General features: G+C 46.5%; 1 protein-coding gene across 1 annotated transcript; it reads left to right on the top strand.

The window, feature by feature from the left end:
* Nucleotides 1-1,565: 1,565 nt before the first annotated feature.
* On the top strand, nucleotides 1,566-19,877 carry phf1 (PHD finger protein 1; the record flags this gene model as incomplete). Its single annotated transcript, XM_084441767.1, has 15 exons — nucleotides 1,566-1,645; nucleotides 2,567-2,645; nucleotides 4,358-4,439; nucleotides 5,205-5,291; nucleotides 5,505-5,599; nucleotides 5,971-6,119; nucleotides 6,403-6,498; nucleotides 12,241-12,309; nucleotides 12,511-12,634; nucleotides 12,915-12,982; nucleotides 14,098-14,229; nucleotides 16,421-16,499; nucleotides 18,809-18,924; nucleotides 19,097-19,184; nucleotides 19,485-19,877. Exons 2-15 carry the CDS (start codon nucleotides 2,568-2,570, stop codon nucleotides 19,875-19,877), a joined length of 1,656 nt encoding a protein of 551 aa, XP_084297893.1. The 5' UTR covers nucleotides 1,566-1,645; nucleotide 2,567.
* Nucleotides 19,878-20,654: the final 777 nt, after the last annotated feature.

Raw genomic sequence — 20,654 nt, 5'->3', positions numbered from 1 at the left:
TCTTACGTGTGGAACATTGCATGTATGTGTAGTTAGTGTCTCATATTCATCATGCATATAAACATGAATGTTATTTTGAATTATTCTATATTATTATCTAATTTATTTTCTAAGTCAAAGTGAAGCCCTTCTCTCCATGCTATAGTGTAATGTCACATTACAAGGATCTGACATCATGCAGCTAGATCTGTCAGTGAATACCGCTGCAGCGTCTCTCCTAGGCTGAATGGGGTGCAGTATGCTGCCATCTAGTGTTGCACAAGAAGAACTGACTTTCATCCTTGAGATATGCCAGTGGCCATTTTGAGTTCAAAACAATATTACCATATGCGTTTGCTTGGTGTGATCCATGCATCTGACATATGGATAAACAAATAAACAAACAAACAAACAAAAAATAAAAATGACATTGAATAACCAGAGGCCTCTGGTAGTTTGTGTCTATAGCTATAAACCTATATCAGATTATCTTAGCCTTGTTACAACAAGGTTATTGTTCAGTTGTAGGCTTCAGTGGGCCTGCAGTTAACAGCCCAGATTAGGATACAGCTCACTAAGAGTATGTGGCCCAAGGATCGCCTCTAATGAGGATTATGGTTGAGATTCAGGGTGGTTGTGTTAGGCTACTATACTGACTTGGATGTTATCAATGATGAAGGCAACTGAGATGTGATATAGCCTGCCTTAATTGCTTCACTGAAATTCTAACATTAGCCTTTAAAAAAGCCCACGCGACTATTAATGAATCCACAGAATTGACAAAACAGCAAATATGCATGAATGCGCATGCTGCAAATAGCAGGTAGCCTATCATTGGCCCACAGGATCAAACACAATTTGGCTTTGGTTTAAATAAATTGCACTCATGTTATTTCAACCATTTTGTTATAGTTCCGAATTACATAATTTTTTTTCTGTTTAATGTGGGTATGGGCTTATTTTAGTAATGGAAAAAGTATGATGTGCGCAGCTTCCATTTTTACTTGAGAAACTTTCTCCAGACGACTTCAACTTCTCTGGGACCAATTAAAGAGGTGGATAAACTCTCCCCACTAATTGGCTACTTAAATATCAACGACTTGCACTGGCCGCTGCCTCCAGGCGGCTCTTAGAACAATCTTGTTCCCCTCAAAGAAACACGACCTGTCTTGTCAAAAAGCCGTAGGGTCAGTTCGTGGGATGAGAAGGTGTTCTCTCTCTCCCCTCTCTTGTCCCCGGCTCCCTCCCACTCCACCTCTCGCTGTTTTATGTCTGCGTCACAACAAGTCGGTCGAGAGAGAGGCAGGATGATGGCGTCTCTGGCGGGTTGATTCTCGGTCTGCGTTGACAAACACGCTTAATAGCATCAATAGCGGGAGAAAAAGCGAGCAGATGTGCGGGAACATGCCGAGACGACGTCGCGGAGGACAGACTGAGACAGAGACGGACGGACAGACGCCTTTCCCGCTGACAGCTTGACTGACATCCGCGCCAGGCACAGGGACATACAGACATACATGCACATCCACTTTTGCACACACGTACAGCAGGCTGCACATCCAACCGGCCAGGAATTGAGAAGAAGAGAACAGAGGAGCCGAAAAAAATTAATGTCAAGCCTCCAGGAATCGCTGTGACCCCGACGGAAAGGAGTTCGACTTGACAGGTAGCTTACAAGCTCCCTGTCCATCCAGCCGGAGGCGATTAATGTTGGTTTTCTATCGATTCACAAATTATAGCATGTATAATTTATCTTCACTTGAGTGCATGCACTGGACAAATGCCTATTGTAGCCCACAGACAACGCATGTACTCTCCTTCCACATATCTATTCAAGTTTGTAGTTTTTTACATGTTCACAGAAGAAACACAAGTGTTCAGGGAAGGCAGGCTGTTAAGAGGGATGCTTCGACCCACCGGTGCTGTCATCATGCAGTGTTTGGTCATACGTGGTGTGAGCCGTGAGGATCCGTCCCGAGCTCTCAATGTGTACTTTCTTTCTCATCATTCAATCTAGCCGATTCAGACTGACTGTCGCTATGCTCAGTTGGTGGGAATTTAACCCTTTTAATCCTGACAACCTAGTGCCAATACCATTCAGCACTGTAGACTTCTGTCTGTCTGACTACTGTCTGTCTGTCTGTCTGACTGTCTGTCTGTCTCTCTGTCTGTCTGACTACTGTCTGTCTGTCTGTCTGTCTGTCTGTCTGTCTGTCTGTCTGTCTGTCTGTCTGTCTGTCTGTCTGACTACTGTCTGACTGTCTGTCTGTCTGACTACTGTCTGTCTGTCTGACTGTCTGTCTGTCTGTCTGTCTGTCTGTCTGGGCAGCAAAGTATTCAGAGGATAAAGCAGATTTCCATTAGTAGATTCCATTCCATGGGTCCTTCTGTCTCTCTCTCTCTCCCTCTCTCTCTCCCTCTCCCTCTCTCTCCCTCTCTCTCTCTCTCTCTCTCCCTCTATCTCTAACTCTCTCCCCCTCTCTCTCACTCTATCTTTAACTCTCCCTCTATCTCTCTCCCTCCCTCTCTCTCTCTCTCCCTCCCTCTCTCTCTCTCTCTCTCTCTCTCTCCCTCTCTCTCTCTCTAGGATGGGGGGAGTGACTGAAGGAGAAGATGTTTTGGCTCGATGGAGTGATGGACTACTGTACCTCGGCAATGTGAAAAGAGTAAGTTTGTCGGCGAGTATGTGTGTGTGTTTGTTGGGGAGTGTGTGTGTGTGTTTTTCGGTGAGGGTGTGTGTTTGTCGGTGAGTGTGTGTGTATATGTTTTTTCGGTGAGTGTGTGTGTTTGTTGGTGAGTTTGTGTGTGTGTTTGTCGGTGAGTGTGTGTCGGCAATGTGAAAAGAGTAAGTTTGTCGGCGAGTGTGTGTGTGTTTGTTGGGGAGTGTGTGTGTGTGTGTGTGTTTTTCGGTGAGTGTGTGTGTTTGTCAGTGAGTGTGTGTGTATATGTTTTTTCGGTGAGTGTGTGTGTTTGTTGGTGAGTTTGTGTGTGTGTTTGTCGGTGAGTGTGTGTGTTTGGGAGAGAGAGAAAGCGGGGATGTGTGCTTGTGAGAACGTGAGTGTGTGTGTGAGAACATGTGAGTGTGTGTGTGAGAACATGTGAGTGTGTGTGTGAGAACAAGTAAGTGTGTGTGAGACTCTAAAAAGACTTAGTTTAGATTTAGTTTTGTCAGTCATTGGGTTCACCTGTTCTCTCTCTCTGGTAGATCACCTGGTCTCTCTCTCTGGTAGATCACCTGTTCTCTCTCTCTGGTAGATCACCTGGTCTCTCTCTCAGGTAGATCACCTGGTCTCTCTCTCAGGTAGATCACCTGGTCTCTCTCTGGTAGATCACCTGGTCTCTCTCTGCTAGATCACCTGGTCTCTCTCTATGATAGACCACCTGGTCTCTCTGTCTGGTAGATCACCTGGTCTCTCTCTGGTAGATCACCTGGTCTCTCTCTCAGGTAGATCACCTGTTCTCTCTCTCAGGTAGATCACCTGTTCTCTCTCTGGTAGATCACCTGGTCTCTCTCTGGTAGATCACCTGTTCTCTCTCTCAGGTAGATCACCTGTTCTCTCTCTGGTAGATCACCTGTTCTCTCTCTCAGGTAGATCACCTGGTCTCTCTCTGGTAGATTACCTGTTCTCTCTCTCAGGTAGATCACCTGTTCTCTCTCTGGTAGATCACCTGTTCTCTCTCTCAGGTAGATCACCTGGTCTCTCTCTGGTAGATTACCTGTTCTCTCTCTCAGGTAGATCACCTGTTCTCTCTCTGGTAGATCACCTGTTCTCTCTCTCAGGTAGATCACCTGGTCTCTCTCTGGTAGATCACCTGGTCTCTCTCTCAGGTTGATCACCTGTTCTCTCTCTGGTAGATCACCTGGTCTCTCTCTCAGGTAGATCAGATTTTCTCTCTCTCAGGTAGATCACCTGGTCTCTCTCTGGTAGATCACCTGGTCTCTCTCTGGTAGATCACCTGTTCTCTCTCTCTGGTAGATCACCTGTTCTCTCTCTGGTAGATCACCTGTTCTCTCTCTCAGGTAGATAACCTGGTCTCTCTCTGGTAGACCACCTGTTCTCTCTCTCTGGTAGATCACCTGGTCTCTCTCTCTGGTAGATCACCTGGTCTCTCTCTCTGGTAGATCACCTGTTCTCTTTCTAAGGTAGATCACCTGGTCTCTCTCTGGTAGATCACCTGGTCTCTCTCTGGTAGATCACCTGTTCTCTCTCTCTGGTAGATCACCTGTTCTCTCTCTGGTAGATCACCTGGTCTCTCTCTCTAGGTAGATCACCTGGTCTCTCTCTGGTAGATCACCTGTTCTCTTTCTAAGGTAGATCACCTGGTCTCTCTCTGGTAGATCACCTGTTCTCTCTAGATCACCTGTTGTCTCTCCCAGGTAGACGGAGTGAAGCAGTGTTGCCTGGTGAGGTTCGAGGACAACTCTGAATTCTGGGTCCTGAGGAAAGACATCCACTCTTGTAAGAAACTCCATTTTCCTTTGTAAACAAATTGAGTGTAACCGAGGCAATTGTGGAAACCAAACTGATGGAGTTTCAGAGGATTTTATTTCAACATCTGCATGTTTCTGTGTTCCAGCCACGTAGGCCTGCTGTTTTTATGACTTTATGATTGTTAGTTTAGCATTGTATGAATTCCTCCTCCTGATTGTCCTCAGAGGGGCTGGTGAGAGGATCTGAGAACTCTTGTTTGTGTTTACTTTCTCTCCTTGAGCTTTGAAAAATGAACACTTAATTGTGCGCTTTCTTTCCAGCCGGCCTCATCACAGTTCTAAACAGCGTTGAGCATCTAGTCAGCTTTTTACATTCAAGGCTGCGATACAGGCGCTTGGGAAGTGTTGGAGATTCTGTAGGCAGCACTTTCTAATTGTAATTGGTGTATTAGAGTGTATTTATGAATTTATTAATCTAATGACTCCTCAGGGAAAGCCCGCCCCCCACCCCCCGTTAGTGTAATGTGTGGGGAAGTGCAGCTCGTTAGGAACAGCCAAATATCCACCCGTCAAACGCAATGAAATCTGAAAGGGTGCAGGAGACATTTAAATCAATGAGGTGGCAAGGAAGGGAATCAATATACATACATTAAAGCTGTTGAGTGATTACTCTCTCTTTCACTCTCTCTCTCTCTCTCTCTCTCTCTCACTCTCTCACTCTCTCTCACTCTCTCTCACTCACTCTTACTCTCTCACTCTCTCTTTTACTCCCTCCCCCTCTCTCTCCCCACAGTCTCTGTAGGAGTGGAAGAAGTTTGCTGTATCTGCGATGCCCCACCCCTTAAAGAGCCCCTCATCAACTGTCTTAAATGTCGTCATGGTTAGTGGGCCCTGTCTGACAGGCTCTGTACCAGCTGGGAACCTACACATGTTTTTAACACAGCTACTGTAATTCAACAAAACAAGTCTATAGTGTAATATGTTTTTTTTAACTCTATGATGGTATGTAGTCATTTTAAGTCAACATTCCATTCTGTGATGGTACCAGTACTGTCTTGACCTCTCCTCTACTGTATCTCACCCCGGTCAACAGGTTATCACCCAGAGTGCCACACTCCCTCCATCGAACCAGAAGCCGACAGCAGCTCTTGGATCTGTCGACAATGTGTCTTTGCAGTCTCCACCAAGGTTAGACCGCTAATCTTTCAGTGTCACCTGGGAAAACCGATCCTGTAGAGACCTGGAACAATCCCTACAGATGTTCAGCATCAGGCTCCAGTTCCAGCTGTGTTAAGTAGTGTTGAGTGAGGGATACCGTCCTGTAGATGCAAGTGAAACTACACAGATCTGTCCTGTATTGATCAGGGAGTTTGATACCCTGCATGGTAGCAGGTTTCCCTGGATTGTAACGGCTAGTTGTTCATCGGTCGTCCGTATCTCACCATATCAACTTCCTCATCTTCCTCGTTCCCTGAAACAGCATACTGAACCTACCTGCTCTGACCAGACAGTGAATGAAGAGGTCTGGAGCCAATCAGTTTGTCCAAATTGTTTTCCAGAGAGGCGGAGCCCTCAAACGAGGACGCTTCGCCCGGCTCATGCAGATCATGAAGCTCCGGCTGCCCTATCAGCTGTCGTCTTTAGACTGGGACCCGCAACATCTGACCAATCAGCAGCAGTGTTACTGCTACTGTGCCGGGCCTGGAGAGTGAGTGTTGTCCAACCTTACAATGATGTTGTTCTTTCCTCACTTTATCTAACAGTTAACTCACACCATAGTGAAAACTGATAGTGAAATTTGCACAAATGACCAAACACCTCCCCAGTGTTTCTTATAAGAAGATAAAGTATCTATCTGCAGCTTTTTAACACAGCTGCAGAGTTTTACACAGCGTTCAGTATGATATTGAATCTGTTTCCCTCTACGATGCTAATGTCTGTGTTTGTGCCGCTTGGCTGTGTGGTTGACGGCTCTACTCTCCAAACTGCAGGTGGAACTTGAAAATGTTACAGTGCGGAAGCTGTGGCCAGTGGTTTCATGAAGCGTGCACCCAGTGTCTGACCAAACCCTTGCTGTACGGAGACAGGTCAGTGTCTGAGGATTTGACGGCCGTACCCTAGCGCTGCCTTCTTCGCACATCGATGGAGTCACAGTCAGACAGAGCTGAAGAGGCGCTGAGACTGTCTGCTCTTTGAATTCCGGCTCTATGCTGTTCTATGAGCCGTCTGCTCGCACACTATTTCTTCTGAGTGGTAGAATCCTGGGAGAGAAGGTAGAATGTCTGTAGTTCTAGAACGTCTCTCCCTGTTCTGAAAGTGGAGTCTTGACGATTTATCATTTTCTAATCTTCAGAACTACAGTTTTAGAACTGGGGAAGCACTTTCTAAATAATAATGAAGTTCTGAAAGTGCTCAACACTAGAACCCAGTACAAGGGCCCAGCTCCAGATCCCCTAGCTTAGCGGCATTCACTGGTACCAGGTTAGGCCGATTAGCCTACTTTCCAAATGTCACGAAATAACCCCCCAATACAACTCCAAAACTATTCTGTTTAGAGTTTTTAATGTGTGTATTTACCACGTTGGGTGATCACAATTTTTAATTTTTAAACATTTTTGTTTTCTAAGAAGAAATACTCAGAACTATTTTTTTAGAACCAGGCGTAGGGATTACACTCATCACTCCAAACGCGTAGCATTGTGACTAGCTAGGTATCGAGGTAAACAAACCTGCGTTCCAACGAGCGAAGTGGATATCATCAGCTCGCACATAGTTAGATGCTACAATAGACTAGCTCGTATCTAGATACACCGTCCATAACTTTATAAATATGGATCAGTGTGTTGTAAAGAGCTGTAATAACAGGCAGTCGAGGTTTCCAAAGGATCCGGAGCGGGCGAAGCTATGGCTACTTGCTTTGAACATGGATCCCAACACACCTAGGGAGATAATCAACAAGCAGCGTATTTGCATAGATCATTTTTCACAAGAAAAAATAGATAGAAACCGAACCATGACAGTGTTTCTAACGGATACAGCCATCCCATCCATCGGCAGCGCACAGAGAAGTGAAACGGCTGCGGTAAGTGTTCTGTTATGGTTTCATCTAGTCCCGTTGTGACTTCAGATGATTCTCCATCTGTAATAAATTGTATTCCAAATATAGAGCCTTCATCCAGGTGTTATGAATAATATTTATTTAGCCATAGCTTCGCCCGCTCCAGATCCTTTGGAAACCAATGGAACGACCCGTGATACCCTAGCCTCGACTGCCTGTTATTACAGCTCTTTACAACACACTGAACCATATTTATAAAGTTATGGACGGTGTATCTAGATACAAGCTAGTCTATTGTAGCATCTAACTATGTGCGAGCTGATAATATCCACTTCGCTCGTTGGAACGCAGGTTTGTTTACCTCGATACCTAGCTAGTCACAATGCTACGCGTTTGGAGTGATGAGTGTAATCCCTACGCCTGGTTCTAAAAAAATAGTTCAGAGTATTTCTGCTTAGAAAACGAAAATGTTTAATTAAAATCACTCAATCACTCAACGTGGTAAATACACACATTACAAACTCTAAACAGAATAGTTTTGGAGTTGTATTGGGGGGTTATTTCGTGACATTTGGAAAGTAGGCTAATCGGCCTAACCTGGTACCAGTGAATGCCGCTAAGCTAGGCTAATCGGTCCAGGTCTCGTCACTCCATATTGCACGCACAGAGTTGAAAATCCTTCATACTGCTTGTCTAACCCCAGGGAAGATGGAAAACCAGCGTATTTCCCAAAATGTTGGCCATGTCCTTTAATTCTTCAGCCCACTTGGGATTCTGATTAATAATTATTAAAATGGGATTGAGTAGACTCGCCCAGCCTCTGACCACATACATCCCTGTGCCTTCCCCACCTCCGCCCCAGAATGCACCGCTCCTGTGACCTGATAAGTTGGATGCAATCCTGAGACAACACAGGTTAACTGTGGCTCTACTCATATGAGATGTCTGTTGGTGTGGTTGCTAGATTAACAGGAAGTATACTTGAACTGTAGGGAGATGTTTCTCTAGAGTCCAGAGTAGCCTGTCAGATCCTTGGCATGCGTAGACTAACTTCTTACTATTACAAGAGAGGATATACTCCCCTATCTGAGCACATTCCTCTGGGAGAGTAAGGTGACAATAGAACAATGCAAACGCTACTTTATTATTTAATTGATTATCAGGGCAATAGCAAAAGCAAAAAATAATAAATGAGTAATTAAATGAAATAGTAATGAGTATTTTTTTTTTGTAACCTTGGTCAGAGAGAGAGTTTCACCAAATAGGCCCCTTGGGCTCAGCCTGATCTTTCTTATCATATTTACAGTTGGAAGCTCCTTTCTGAGTCAGGCCTCTTTCAGTTCAGATCACAGTGTTTCTTTCGGGAAGCTTCTTTCTGAGTTCTCTTTTCTTTCTGAAGCTTATTTTCTTTCAGTTCAGATCAGACTTTCTTTCTTCTGCTCGATGTCTACAGGCTGAGGGACTCAGGGGTTCAGAATCTCCTCCTGGGTCGTAGGTCGTAGCCCCCAGATGGAGAATCCCCAGGAGCACTGCTGCTCCCTAATGCCGGGCTCACACTACAGGATATTTAAAATCCTAACCCAATTTCTAAATCGGGTTACATCACGCACATAAGGAGAATCTTAACAGATATTCTTCTTGCGCATCTCAAACAAGCACACACAGCAAGATTTGAAAATAACAGCTCATCACACACTACAGGATCTTATCGTGCCCGAGGGAGCAACGAACCACTGGTCTCGCCGTCTCACTTGTAAAGTCGGGACGTAATAATCTTAAATATCAAACATGTTTGATATTATCAGGGCTGCCCCGATGGGTCTGCAAGCCGATCGGGAGGTGTAAAATTGGATCTGTAAACCCCTCACATTACAAGATAATCTGGGCCGATCATCGGCCCCGACCAACGTTCCAGACCAGATTTCTTCTCTGATTGTCGGGAGGGGTGAATCGGGGATAAATCGGCCCAAAAATCCTGTAGTCTGAGCCCGGCATAACTTTGATACTCTTTCTCTCATCTCTCTCCTCCTGTCACATCAGGCAATACGTCAATTTCAACCATAAACACTCCTCCCTATCTTAAAACATTACATCATTTTCAACCAATCAAAGGCACACATCATAATCTCATACAGTGATCATCTCATGGTCATCACATGCTCATTGTTACTGTCATCCTATCACCTAACAAAATCTCTCTAGTACATTCCCAATCAACACTACATAAATACAGTTGCCTAAAAAGAATCACATGACCTAATGATCAATCGACTGGTTGGTCCATTCTGGTGCTTCCCACAAACTGTGAAGAGGAAGTGGCCAAATGGTCAGACTTTGTCCCTAGCTTTTGATTCAGAGTTCAAAATACAGTCAGAAATGTTAGTTACATTCTACTGTTAAAGATTCTAACTTTTATTCATGTGATTATTACATGTATGTTTACTTTAATAATACAAATACATTGTTTAGTTTAACTGCTAGCATTGCATGTTATTTCATTTCAATTGATCTTCTAGACATGACTTTGTTACTTTACTGCTCAGTCATCCCCTAGATACTGTCATCCTCAGAGTTGGACCCAAAAGCCCCTCACATGGGTCTCATCCAGGACCTGTGGATCCAAATACAACAGAATCTCACTTCTCTTGGTACAGCCATTCCACCCCCTGTGTTTCCTTAAGAACTGGTGCTTCCAGCCCTGGTTATTAGAGCCTAGTTGTGGTTTCTGACCCATTCTCCAGCGTTATGCTGTCCAGGTTGTGCTAGCTGGACTTCATGAGGTTCACATGGTGCATCATGTGGAGCAGGGTTTCCCAACCTGGGGTCTGGGCCCCCCTTAGGGGGGCGCCAACAATCGCAGGGGGGGCGCCAGGCCCCAGACAATTTGAGGCCTTAATATTAGCTAGACAAAGAATCATGTTATTGACATGTCAGCAAAAGCAATTTTAACAAAATGCATGATCATATCTGATGAAGGGCCAAAAAGCCTTGTACTACAATACCATATAAATTCAAGAAATTAATCAGAGACTATGAATCGTGTCAGCATTAATATCACTGCTACAGTGGCGAAACGCTTCATTGCACCCTAATTTACACTTGATGGAATTTGTGCACATATGAACAGACACAGACTGGACGTTCACAGCGATTTTGCGAAGGGGGGGGGGGGGGGGCAAATTCCATCAAGTGTAAGTAAGGGGGGCTCTGGGGAAGGAAGGTTGGGAACCCCTGATGTGGAGGAGCTGGGGACCTCACAGGGGCCCCAATCACAGTTTCAGGGGGATTTCATTCTTTTAGGATCAGGTGAAGACTTGCTTCTTTCCTCACTGGCCTCTGGTTTGACCCTCCTGACCTCTTGGGCCACAGGAGATGGCATTCTGCTGTCCTCACAGGGTGGAGGACGAGGGTCAGGGGGAAGAGGGTCAGGGGGACGAGGTTCAGGAGGATGAGGGTCAGGAGGACGAGGCCCAGAGGGACGAGGCTCAGGAGGACGAGGTTCAGGGGGACGAGGTTAAGGGGGATGAGGGTCAGGAGGATGAGGCTCAGGGGGACGAGGTTCAGGGGGATGAGGGTCAGGGGGACGAGGCTCAGGGGGATGAGGCTCAGGAGGATGAGGCTCAGGAGGATGAGGCTCAGGGGGACAAGGCTCAGAGGGATGAGGCTCAAGAGGCCGCATTCCTTCCACAAACTCTACTAGAGCGTTCAGAGCGCTGGCTGGTAGAGCTGTTTGTTAATCTTGTGTCTAATAAAAGGTGTCCATCTATTAAGCATCTGCACACTGGGGTTTAACACCCTGCTACCTGGGGGGGGGGGGGGGGTGAGGGGCTGGAGGGATGGCAGGTAGGACCTTACAGCATCTACTAAACAGGTGATGGACAACAAGAGGAACTTGTTTTATAGAAGCAAACGTGTGGCACTGCTCCCGTTATTATCCATCACAGGACAGGATGTCTCCATTCTGAGTTCTGAGTTTAGCAGTCACATTAAAGGACCATACTGTACCGGTCTAAATATGATTTGAGCTCCTTAAACTAGTCACCCAACGTATATCACATTACCGCAGTCAATCTTCCAAAGCAAAGCTCACCTTAAAATAAATTAGTTTTACTTACATTTCAAAAGTTGAACATGATGGCTTTACAATGTATTTTTAAATTGTTCCCTCGTTGCGCTGACAAACTTGCCCCAGTTAGTTTCAAATAATTTTCAGTAGTTTTATTTTATATTATTTTCGTTTGAATCCATTGAACTCATGCGCTATATTCTCTAATCCTCCTACGCTAGATTCTCTACCCAGCGCTCCTAGCAACGACTGCCATGTAAGCAGGAAGAAGACAGACCGTTGGCGTAGGCTGTGCAAAGACGGTTAAAACGAAAATAATAACTACTGAAAATTATTGGAAACTAAACGAGGCGAGTTTGTCAACGCAATGAGGGAACAATTAAAAAAATATGTTTTGAAGTCATCACGTTCATCAACTTTTGAAATGTAAATAAAACGCGAAAATGTTAATATCTTTTCATGTGAGCTTTAGTTCGGAAAATGGATTGCGGTAATGTGATATAAGTTGGATGACTAGTTTTAGGAGATCAAATCATATTTAGACCGGTATGGTCCTTTAAGGTCTTTCTGCCTCAGTGGGATTGTGTGGGTAGAAAAGGTAATAAACCGACGACACTGTGATACAGACTACCGTCTGTACCTGAGAACTTCTGTTGTGCCTGTACCTCTGTGAACATGCTGTTTGTGCTTGTGGTTGGTCTGAAGGTTTTATGAGTTCCAGTGCTCGGTGTGTGCGTGCGGAGCGGAGAGCATCCAAAGGCTTCCCATGAGCTGGTGAGCTGAGACGCTTCTTATCTCAACCAAACCTTTCATTGCGGCTTAGGGAATTAAACATGACTTTCTAAAGCACTGTTTTTAAACAAGCCGGTTTGAATGTCAGTTGTTTTGTGCATGTGTGAGGCATTTCATTTTTGAGAGCATTTATGGAAGACGTGATTTGATGAGTGGAGCTGATGTGTTTTGTTGTGAATACAGGGTGGACTTGGCCCATCTGGTCCTCTACCACCTCTCTCTGTGCTGCAAAAGAAAATACTTTGATTTCGACCATGAAATCCTGTCGTTTACCAACGAGAATTGGGACTCCCTGCTTCTAGGCTCGGTATCAATATTTCTTCACTTAAGCACCATGATGAAATGAGGTGAAAATATCGGGAGCCATGTTGTAATTGCAGACACGTTTAGCAGCTACATGTAACTGTTTATGTAACCAGCACTTTTTCAATAGTAAATATACTGGGTAGACCATCAGTTTTTGAGCAATTTTTGTGAATTACATTTGAAATGAAGGTAAAACAAACAATGATGTGTTAACATTTGTCGACAAATGCAGTCCAGAGCGTGAATAAAACGTCGATTCTTCTTCCTCTGTGCTCTGCCAGCTGTCGGACACGGCGAGGCCGGATCGTTGTCACAACCTGCTCAACGCTCTCAACTCCAACAAGGACAGGTGAGACCTGCACACCACAAGAAGAATGAACAGAAAGAACACCACCACATTTATCACCTCTCCTTCCTTCCTTCCTTCCTTCCTTCCTTCCTTCCTTCCTTCCTTCCTTCCTTCCTTCCTTCCTTGCTTCCTTCCTTCCTTGCTTCCTTCCTTCCTTCCTTCCTTCCTTCCTTCCTTCCTTCCTTCCTTCCTTTCTTCTTCCCTCCCTTCCTTCCTTCCTTTCTTCCTTTCTTCCTTCCTTCCTTCCTTCCTTCCTTCCTTCCTTCCTTCCTTCCTTCCTTCCTTCCTTCCTTCCTTCCTTCCTCCCTCCCTCCCTTCCTTCCTTCCTTCCTTCCTCCCTCCCTTCCTCCCTCCCTCCCTTCCTTCCTTCCTTCCTTGCTTCCTTCCTTCCTTGCTTCCTTCCTTCCTTCCTTTCTTCTTCCCTCCCTTCCTTCCTTTCTTCCTTTCTTCCTTACTCCCTCCCTTCCTTCCTTCCTTCCTTCCTTCCTTCCTTCCTTCCTTCCTTCCTTCCTTCCGTTCTTCTTCCCTCCCTTCCTTCCTTTCTTCCTTACTCCCTCCCTCCCTTCCTTCCTTCCTTGCTTCCTTCCTTCCTTGCTTCCTTCCTTCCTTCCTTCCTTCCTTCCTTCCTTCCTTCCTTCCTTTCTTCTTCCCTCCCTTCCTTCCTTTCTTCCTTTCTTCCTTACTCCCTCCCTTCCTTCCTTCCTTCCTTCCTTCCTTCCTTCCTTCCTTCCTTCCTTCCTTTCTTCTTCCCTCCCTTCCTTCCTTTCTTCCGTACTCCCTCCCTTCCTTCCTTCCTTCCTACCTTCCTTCCTTCCTTCCTTTCTTCCTTTCTTCTTCCCTCCCTTCCTTCCTTTCTTCCGTACTCCCTTCCTTCCTTCCTTCCTTCCTTCCTTCCTTCCTTCCTTCCTTCCTTCCTTCCTTCCTTCCTTCCTTCCTTCCTCAAATAATTGAACATAGTAAAGGCGATGGACTAATAACCTAACAATGCATTATTTGCATGACTGTGTGATGACTGTAGTGTTGTGTGTAAATCTGAAGCATGTCTTAGTGAGGACTGACTCAGACAGTTTGTCCCCAGGTTGTCTCAGCTCTGTCTCTCCTGTGACGTCATCCAGGTTCGTCTCTGGGAAGGAAATCAAGAAGAAGAAGTGTCTTTTTGGACTTCAGGTCCGAGCTCCGCCCCCTCTGACCTCTGATTCGTCCCCCCTCATCGCCGAACCGCCAATCAACATCACACACAGGAGAAGGTCAGAGTAAGGATGAGCTCTCTCCTTACTACCATAACCCTAACCCTAGCCCCAGCGTCTAATCCTAGCCCTAACCCTAGCCCCAGCGTTTAATCCTAGCCCTAACCCTAGCCCTAGCCCCAGCGTCTAATCCTAGCCCTAACCCTAGCCTCAGCATCTAATCCTAGCCCTAACCCTAGCCTCAGCGTCTAATCCTAGCCCTAACCCTAGCCTCAGCATCTAATCGTAGCCCTAACCCTAGCCTCAGCATCTAATCCTAGCCCTAACCCTAGCCTCAGCATCTAATCCTAGCCCTAGCCCCAGCCCTAACCCTAGCCCCAGCGTCTAACCCTAGTCCTAGCCCTAGCCCCAGCCCTAACCCTAGCCCCAGCATCTAATCCTAGCCCTAACCCCAGCCCTAACCCTAGCCCCAGCGTCTAATCCTAGTCCTAACCCTAGCCCCAGCGTCTAATCCTAGCCCTAGCCCCAGCCCTAACCCTAGCCCCAGCGTCTAACCCTAGCCCTAGCCCCAGCCCATCAGTCCCACTCAGCAGGAGGTGTGAGTGAGAGCCCTCTGGTCTCTGAGGACCCTCTGGGCTGCGGTCCTGCTCTGGACCATGGGAACACTTAACTTACTATTAATGTCATAAATCAAAGGAATGCACTTCACCCACTATTTTAAACTATGGGTTTAGTTCCAATGTTTTAGTAAATCCTTGGTTTATGCAGGAGCCCACCTTGTGTGTGTATATGTGTGTGTGTGCTTGTGTGTGTATGCCTGTATGTGTTCATGCATACCTGTGTGTGTGTGTGTGTGTGTTTGTGTGAGAGAGAGTCTCTGTGTGTTTCGGTATGTGTGTGTGTGTGTACCTGTGTGCCTGCATGTGTGCATGTATGCCTGTATATGTGTGTGTGTGTGTGTGCGTGCATAGGCGATTTTACCCTCTGAGAGTAGGGGGGACGTGAAAAAAAAAAAAAAACATTCTGCCGTCCCGTCCCATCTATTTACAAAGAATGCCAGTTGTGAACAGTATGCTAATAAGAAATCCGTATGACAAATCAATATGCACAACGCATCAAACTTCATCTAGACACCACGAGCATGTCAATATGACTTTATGACCGAGCACTAGGCCATACCCAACATCACAACATAAAACTGCAACTGCCTGCTGGTGCTAGCTTCCTCGCCGATGGTGATCTTGCTAGTGCTAGTGCTAGCTTCGATAGCCTCTGGAGCACTTCTGCATTCGATTGCACCTGCTGCGGTGTCATTTCGAGTGGTAGGCTAGCTTCTTCATTAGCATTGCCAGTTTTATTTTTTTTAATGAAGAAGGGGTCAATTGTTTTTATAACTCTTTTTGCCATTGTGAGCAGGTTGGCTAGTTGTAGCTTGTTGAGCACTGAGCAGTACAGTCAGATCAATTTTTTTTGCGGTAACAGATCAATCCGGAAATAGTTGAGGTCGACGGACGAGTTGTGCCATTGGTGGATTATGAATATATATTTTTTTAAAGGTAGCCTAGTTAAAGTAATAAATACACTTTTAAAATGAATGATGACCTAACACAAACTGGTACAAACCACAATTATGTATTTAATAATTGTGTTAATTAGACAAGATTTGAGTTGGGTTGCCCCCTATAAAATCGCCCATTAGTGCGTGTGTGTGTGAGTGCCTGTAGCCTATATATGCACATGTGTGTGTGAGAGAGAGAGAGTACCTGTATGTGTGTGTGTGTGTGTGTGTGTGAGAGAGAGTGCTTGTATGTGTGTGTGTGTGTGTGTGTGTGTGTGTGAGAGAGAGTACCTGTATGTGTGTGTGTGTGTGTGTGTGTGAGAGTGCTTGTATGTATGTGTGTGTGTGTGTGTGTGTGTGTGAGAGAGAGTGCTTGTATGTGTGTGTGTGTGTGTGTGTGTGTGTGTGTGAGAGAGAGAGTGCTTGTATGTATGTGTGTGTGTGTGTGTGTGTGTGTGAGAGAGAGTGCTTGTATGTATGTGTGTGTGTGTGTGTGTGTGTGTGTGTGTGTGTGTGTGTGTGTGTGTGTGTGTGAGAGAGAGAGTGCTTGTATGTGTGTGTGTGCATGCCCTCACGTGCATGTGCACTTGCAATCTTGGTGCAACATACGGCATCACACCCTCGCCTTTACTGCAGGTTAGCAGTCACTGTTGCTCTGTGTGTGTGTGTGTGTGTGTTTGTTTCGCGCCTCAGCCCCTTGTCGCTGGCCTGTCAGAGGAGAGTGGGCGGACCGGAGTCACGTAAATCAAAACGGCGCATCATGGAGACACAGGTCAGTGGTTCTGTCTCCTCCCGGTGCCCCGGCCCCCGCCGCCCAGCGCCCTGCATCCAGGCTAACAGCTCACCGGTGTAGAGGGCTTTCACATACGTCATCAGTCGGCCATGTTGTAGGTTTTAGGCTACTGAATGTAGATGGCTACAGTAGCTAGTTACATAGGTCTATCTGTCTATTGATCTAGCTAGCTAGTTAGTTAGATAGGTCTATCTGTCTGTCTATTGATCTAGCTAGCTAGTTAGTTAGATAGGTCTATCTGTCTGTCTATTGATCTAGCTAGCTAGTTAGTTAGATAGGTCTATCTGTCTGTCTATTGATCTATCCATCTAGATACTTAGCCTAAACTTAGCTTAAACCTCCAACATGGCCGGCCATGAGAACCTTCTAGTCTAGCCGTGCAGGGTGAAGCTAACAAGATGGATATTTGTTTTGAACTAGTGCAGTGCCCGTTCCAACAACTCCAGACTTGACCCTGCGCTTCCTTGGGTCCGAAGCAAAACACCTGCCGAATCTCAACTTCACACAGTGCCTGGTTCTCGAGAAAATCCAAATACAGACTGACATACAGAGACTCCTTCCATTACAGTATGATAACGTGTAGATTAGCTAAGCTAGGTGGTTAGCTAAATGAATGAACATTGTGACTCCAATCCAAACATTGGCATGATGTTCACATGCGTTTTTAAGCTGGCCCAGTAATCATAAGTTATTCTGAGGTAAAGCAAACGTGTGAACGCTACTCAGGAATGTCAGGAATGCTAGGATACCACGTTGGTATAGCAACGACAGTCCAATGACATCACCTGGACACATTTTTGCAAGCAGACAGTCTTTGGCAGGACACGGCCAGTGTTGTGTGGGTCTCTCTGGGATTGATTTTGTGTGTGTAAGTGGTGTGCTTGTGTGAGGTAGCGTAGAGCTTGTGCCGTTGCCACCTCTGGCGCTTCCTCGGTTGCTGGAACCACTTCCTTGGTTCCTTGTGTCTATTGAACACGTGCATGTTCAGAACAGGCCGGTTAATTGCAGCTTTCTTGAGACCTGCTCATCCAAACAACTTCCCACACGGCGCTGCGCTTCCTTGGGCCCTGAGCGTTACACCTGCTGAATGTCCACCTCATACAGCGCCCGCTTCTCCAGATGAGAGAAATACAGACAGACAGAGATTCCTGCCTTTATACTGTAGTTAGATAAACAAATCATATGATGTGAGCAGCCCGTTCTCCACAGATCGAGTGCATCATATGTTTCTTTGAGACATGCTAAATCGATGCTGTTTTCCTCATAAGGTACCGTGTCAAGCATGTTTCAGAATGCAAACGTGTGTCTGGGACGCTATTTTTTACACGCCATCAGCCCAGGGAATATGTAGCTATCGTCCTGAGCGTGTCCCTGTACACACAGCCAGGCAGAAACAATCCAGAGACAGAGCACATTGTGAGGCGGCGGCGTAGCAGACCAGCACATCGCGTCGGCCATCTTGGAGGGCAGGTTGGTTATCACAGGGGAAGCGAGAGGGGATGGGTGTGCTGATATGCGTGATCTGGGAGTGCTTCCAAGTGCACTTTGCAGTCGATTACAGTTTGGTCAGGTGGCGTTGGCACTTTGACAGTGTGGCACCGACAGAGCGCATCCATTTAAAGGGGCAGTGCGCTGATAATGTGGCGGTTGTAACGCCGCGCTACGGCGTCCTCGTGGCGCTCCGGGGAGCAGCAGAGGGTGGTCAGGGCGCGTCTGGCGCTGATGACAGCTGATGGAGTCCCTGATAGATGGAACAGGAGGGCGATTTTTCTTGACAAGGTTAGTGCTGTCGACAGCCTATCAGGCGAGCCTATCAGGCAGCCTGTGCCTGTGCGTCGACAGAACATGGATTACACTGCTGTGCCTGATGGGCCATGGAAAATGGTGTTATTGAAGCTGGGATCAATCATGTGTTATGACATCGCGTTCCTCTTGATTATTTTCCTCGTGCAGCGATATGCTGACAGAGTTCGCACCTCACAGTAGAACCTAGTGTTGAATGAATGCTAGTAGCATGTTTTTGGCATGACCTTAAAACATCAAAGCCCAAAGTTCCACCTGCCACTTAGAAAGATCAAACACAATCCCTGGACAAATCCTGAACATTTTCTGATTATGATGAATATTATCTCCTGTTGGAATATGTAGATCTATTCATAAGGAAGCTGTAAATATTCCGCATGCAGAGAGTAACATGTTCATGATTGTGAGATGAAGTGTCCATGTTTGACTGGACCCTCTGATTTGGCATCCAAACACGGTTTAATCAGTGTGTCTCCTGTATCCAGCCTTGTCCACCCCCGGTCGCTGCCAACCCCATAGATCTCGTGCCATGTTGCCATGGCTACGTAGGCGGGGCAAACCTCTATAACTCCAGGAAGTCGGAGGAGGAGCTTAACTTGGGGTGAGTGTCGTAGTTCATTGCAACCCTGTCGTTTTTGGATCATTTGAAGTTGTTGGGTTTTTGGGTGTTGTGTGTGTTGTTTGTATCCCAAGAGGGACTCTGTTGTGGTAACGTGGCGTGTTTCACTGTGTATAGCTGTTTGTTGTTTGTGTTTATGATGTCTCATCCACAGCTCTCCTCCTAAGAGGATGTTCGCCCTGTACCACCCCTCCTACAATGGTACCCCGGCCATCTCCAGAACCCTGCACCACTACAGGTCGGTACCAGCAGCTGCTCCCGCGCCACATGCCAATAAACTAGCACTACGTATAAAGAGACATGCGTAACTATAGGTGCTGTTTGACCTGAAAAGGGTTCTATGTGGAACCTTGCCGACCTTAAAAAAGGGTTCTGCGTGAGACGTTTTTCAGAGGGTTCTTCTGTAGTTAAACATGTTTCTATATACATAGCACCCTTTTCTCAAGGCCTCATACTGAATATAGGGATGATGGGGGGAGATCATGCTTCTGCCTGGAGAACAGTGACAATGTCCTCCTTTTCTCCCCCCCCCCCCCAACAGTGTGGAGGAGCCGTGTAAAGGCCCGCTCCCCTGCCTCCCCTTCTCCCTGTCATCCTCCCATCACCACATCCACCACCGCCCCAACCACCAACACAACAACCACCAACACCATCCACACCACCAACACCACCAGCACCAGCCCGGGCCCAAGCTGGAGCCCTGCCCCTCCCTCCTCCTGCGTGACCTGGCGCCGTATGCTGCCGCGGTGGGAGGGGGGGGAGGAGGAGGAGGAGGAGGTGGGGGAGGAGGAGGAGGAGGAGGAGGAGGAGGAGGGGATGGGGCGGCGGCCAGGGGCTGGGGGGGCGGGGAAGCGGTCAGGATCTTGGCCAGACGAGTCACGCCAGACGGGAAGGTCCAGTACCTGGTGGAGTGGGGGAACGTGAGTGTGTACTGAGGGAGGGAGAGAGAGGGAGGGAGGGAGAGAGGGAGAGGGAGGGAGAGAGAGGGAGAGAGAGAGGGAGGGAGAGAGAGGGAGGGAGGGAGAGAGGGAGAGAGAGAGGGAGGGAGAGAGAGAGGGAGGGAGAGAGAGAGAGAGGGAGGGAGAGAGAGGGAGAGAGAGAGAGGGAGGGAGAGAGAGGGAGAGAGAGAAAACGACCAGGTGTTTTGAAGTGAGGTTGGGAGAGAGAAAGGTTGAGAAGGAGATAGATATACATCCTGTAATACGACTGTTTGAAGGTGCCACTCGAATATGGGTCTACAAGTACAAGAAAAACAAAAAGCTCACATGTTGCAAAATCTAGGTGGGTCTAAAACATCAGCCCTGCTCTGTCCCATCCTACTACATGTTACTGTACCTCCCTCTTTGCTAGTGTTTCTCCTATATTTATACCGTATACCTTTGGAATATGCCTTTGCATTGATCATATTTTATGTTGAAAGACTGTATATACAATTTGTGAAATGGACTAAAATTTGGTACAGTATGTTACTTTTTGTCATACTTGGTTTACATTTAGAGAATGTAATAGAAATAGGAGCCACAAGAGGGCTTTTTGTTTTATAGTTAGATTTCTATATTCACAATATATTACTGAATGATTTCTACTGTACAGTATGATGTGTTTGCATAGTGCCTCTCTGGGTTGTGTATCTGCAGACTGATCAACTGGCCAGAATCCACAAATCTGGCACCCAGTGATTGAGTGTACTGTATGTTGCCATTGGACCATTA

The sequence above is a fragment of the Borostomias antarcticus genome, assembly GCF_949987555.1.
Source record: "Borostomias antarcticus genome assembly, chromosome: 8".
Classification (NCBI taxonomy): domain Eukaryota; kingdom Metazoa; phylum Chordata; class Actinopteri; order Stomiiformes; family Stomiidae; genus Borostomias; species Borostomias antarcticus.
The sequence above is the reverse complement of the archived record's forward strand: the minus strand, read 5'-3'. Positions and strand labels throughout refer to the sequence as shown.